This window comes from Mya arenaria, chromosome 13 (genome assembly GCF_026914265.1).
Source record: "Mya arenaria isolate MELC-2E11 chromosome 13, ASM2691426v1".
NCBI lineage: Eukaryota > Metazoa > Mollusca > Bivalvia > Myida > Myidae > Mya > Mya arenaria.
This window is the reverse complement of record NC_069134.1, coordinates 55,881,866-55,885,440: the sequence shown is the minus strand read 5'-3', so window position 1 is coordinate 55,885,440 and position 3,575 is coordinate 55,881,866. Positions and strand designations below refer to the sequence as shown.

The window sequence follows — 3,575 nt, the reverse complement described above, 5'->3', positions numbered from 1 at the left end:
AACAATATTCATCATTAAATTTTTTTTTGTCTTCAAAAAGAAATTACTCATCGGGGAGATGAAGCGTATAGCTGAGCGATGGGAAATTTCGTTAATTGGAACATTCACATTGAATAGTATAGTTTATAATCGTATGCATTCTACCGACTTGTTTGATATATATTTGATTTAAGTGTAATGACTACTTTAAATACAAACATATTCTTACTTCTTCAAGCAATTTAAACTTGTATTGAATGTGAATTCAACCGAAAACCACACCCTTTTTCACCACGATTTCATTTGATATAGGTTGTTGTATCATAAGTATTTCGAATGACTTGCTTTATAAACTATGTCTATACGAAAAATCTGATTGAAGTCTTTGGATAACTACCGTATTAGGTAATACTTAGATAATAACACTCAGGACAAATATAGTTATAAGGTCAATGCAAAACATCCGAATGCAATTATGTAAAGAATGAATCAAACTAGAAGGAATAAAACAAAAGAGAGTGATTCCATGCGTGTTTAATGAGAAGTGGTTGTTTGGAAACTGGCTGATGTTCGGCAAAGCGGTAAATCACCTGTACGGTTGTTTTCACGTTAACAACGGTAAAGCTCTGAAAATAAACGTACAAGTATGGGAGAAATTTCAAAAGGAAATTTAACCATGAGCAATCTCAACACTGAAGGATATAATAAGATGGATCCAAATATTCAGAAAGTAAGAATTCATTGTTTTTAAGCTATATGTGCGTCGCAGTGGTGGACATATTGTGTGTCTTAAGCAATTTTGACCAGTTATCATTGTGCCATTAAACAGTATAACAGAAATAATCTTTTACTGCCGACAGCTTGGAATGTCTCTATTTATCATTATTAATATTTTTTCAAATAATGCTTTTTGATTTTTTTTCGTCAAAGATCATTTAGATGTATAACGTACATTTTAGAAGGTAAGATTGTTACTTTTACCAAAAAAGCTAAAATAGTTTTGACAGTTTTTCAGCACAGAAAATCATGGAGATTTCATCCTTAAAGGATTGCAGCTTAATTTTCCTGCAGGTAATTTCATTGTCATACTTAAGTCTAACATGTAATATTATAAATAGCAGAATTTCAAAAATGAACTTTTCCTACAAAGAAACAATATGGAGGCTACATTTGATGCGAAATTATTATCGACATTGATTATTCATGTGTGCATTTATTTACATATATCTCCAATGATGCATAACACGATCTAATTATATTTCGTAATCTTGGTTTTACACTTTAAACATTAAATGTCACATACCTCAGGCAAATAAGATTGTTACACAAATATTTCCTATACAAAATGTATTATGAGCTTGATCTTTTTATAGTATACTTTTTTCCTGGAGAGACAGATTCCTGTTCTATTATAAAACTATGAAATAACAAGAAGGAAACATATGCTTTAGTGCGAAATATTAAAAGTTATGTGTTCACTCTCATATGATCACATCAACACTTTCAGGTGTTGTGCTGTCGATGTTGTTCGTTCTGGTGTTAGTGATGTTGCATGAAGGATTTACCTATTGGATTCAACACAAATTGGAAATCATCCGTAGTCTAAAGACTTTCAGGTAAATCTTGATTTGTTTCATGTGAACAAAACATATTATAGTAAAGTTAAAACTATTGTCAGTAGTATATAAGCATTTTTGTAGCGAGGAGGGACATTCAATTAATGCATTTAAAAGAAAAGTTTCTTTTGCGGAACAAAGAAGCGGTAATACAAATGAAATATGAAATTCGATCGCCACAGTCGTGATATTGAATGGACGTTGACAGTACAGTGGTAGATGCGTTATTAGCACCGTTTTATATATTAAAGTTTCATCACGCCATAGTCTGGGATTTTTTAGGACTAAAATCGTTTTCATTGTAAACAATTCGCTTATGTAATTAAGCAGAAATCTAGCAAGCAACCAGCCAATAGGAATAATTATGTGATAACGGGGATATAATTACACAGGGAAGATACTGGCATACAATTTGATAAATATATACTTCTTTGTTAATATTCCAAATGAATGGAACGGACACCTTCTGATCATTTTCATGTTATTATGTAATACTTGTGAATTTATCAATGTGTATTATTAAAAAAGAGATCTTAAATTAATTCACAATAATGCTAATCTTTGGTTCGTTATCTGAGTAATAATTACAAACATATCTAAACAAGTTATATTGTTTTTATTTTGATACTATGTTGTACTAGTTTCATGTTTATTTCAGATCAAAGAATGACCAACAGGCGGCTGAAAGTCGTTTTCATTTAATTGCTACAATGAACAAACTGTTGACAAGCGCCCTCTTTTATCTTATGGTGCTATGTCTCGTGTCAAGAAACATTTGGATTCTTGTTTCCGCTATTTTGGGCAAAGGTGTTGGATATCTTCTCCTCCGGCCATTCGTGTCGGCGTACGGTCATGTGGGTTTCGAAAAGTCCATAGAGCGACGTACGTACATTGAAATGGGACATGTTAATGGAACTGTGTCCGGAAACAATGAAGAATTAATATGTCCACTCATAGAGGCTTCGTGTTAAGAGTCTCTAACTAACGTTTAATATGATGTCTATATCTTTCCATAGTGTGACTCTGATCTGAAAACTGCTAAGCTCATTGTATTGTGTGTAAAATATACATACAATGGATTTTAATCCTTAGTGAACATTTTCGTTGACCGTCCAAGGCCAAAACCCCACCATTCATTAATGCCTGTACCTTGACCGTCTACGGCGTGTCTGTGTTAATTTTGTACATTATGTGTCGCACCTTTAGTATAAGTCAAGCCCTTGTCTTACGCCCTTTAACGGTTTATTCGTGAAATCTTTTGCTACTAGGTTTCTCTCTGTAGTTTTATTGTTTAACAATATGTTCACGCAACACTTACTACGTATAAGTAAAACATAATACAAGACTCATTTTGATGCAAAGCATCAAAGACGTCGCAAATGTTGTTGAAACAAGACTAAAAGGAAGAAGATGCAGTATAGAAGCTTACCATCACTGTCCTGTGATACCTGGATTTTATTAGATGACAAATCTCGGTATCAATGACCCGCTATTTATTGCCTATTCGTATGAGTATCGGATATAGATTTCTATTTGCAGTTTTTTATTACAATAAGATTATCTTAGTGTCATCTCTCATAATTCATGTAAAATGGTGATATGAAAAAATACCTCATTGAAGTATATTAAGAGTAATAAACGTATCAAAGGAACTTTGAAATGCAATTTACAATTTCAAAAGAATCAGTGTATCCCGACTCATGTGTCGATACCAAACGTGACCGCAAACAAACATAATCTGTAACAAATGTTGTCCGAATACTTGTTTTGATAGTTTAGTGAATCTGGTTGTTAGCCCTTAGAACTGCAAGCCAAATTCGAAGGTAACTGCAAGCCGGAACCTAGACAGTCTAGTACGGCCCGACTTATTCAGTGATTTCTTTTCTCTGTTCTTCTGATGATCTTGTTGCGTTTTCATATGCATATCGTACAGAATGCGTTACGTTGCAGTTGCAGTTGGAGCTATGTTTGTTGTGATAG

General features: G+C 33.1%; 1 protein-coding gene across 1 annotated transcript; it reads left to right on the top strand.

Moving 5' to 3' along the window:
* The first annotated feature begins 350 nt into the window (after window positions 1-350).
* On the top strand, window positions 351-3,273 carry LOC128212864 (probable low affinity copper uptake protein 2). Its single transcript, XM_052918240.1, has 4 exons — window positions 351-709; window positions 987-1,050; window positions 1,487-1,595; window positions 2,254-3,273. Exons 1-4 carry the CDS (start codon window positions 626-628, stop codon window positions 2,564-2,566), a joined length of 570 nt encoding a protein of 189 aa, XP_052774200.1. The 5' UTR covers window positions 351-625; the 3' UTR covers window positions 2,567-3,273.
* The last annotated feature ends 302 nt before the right edge of the window (window positions 3,274-3,575 follow it).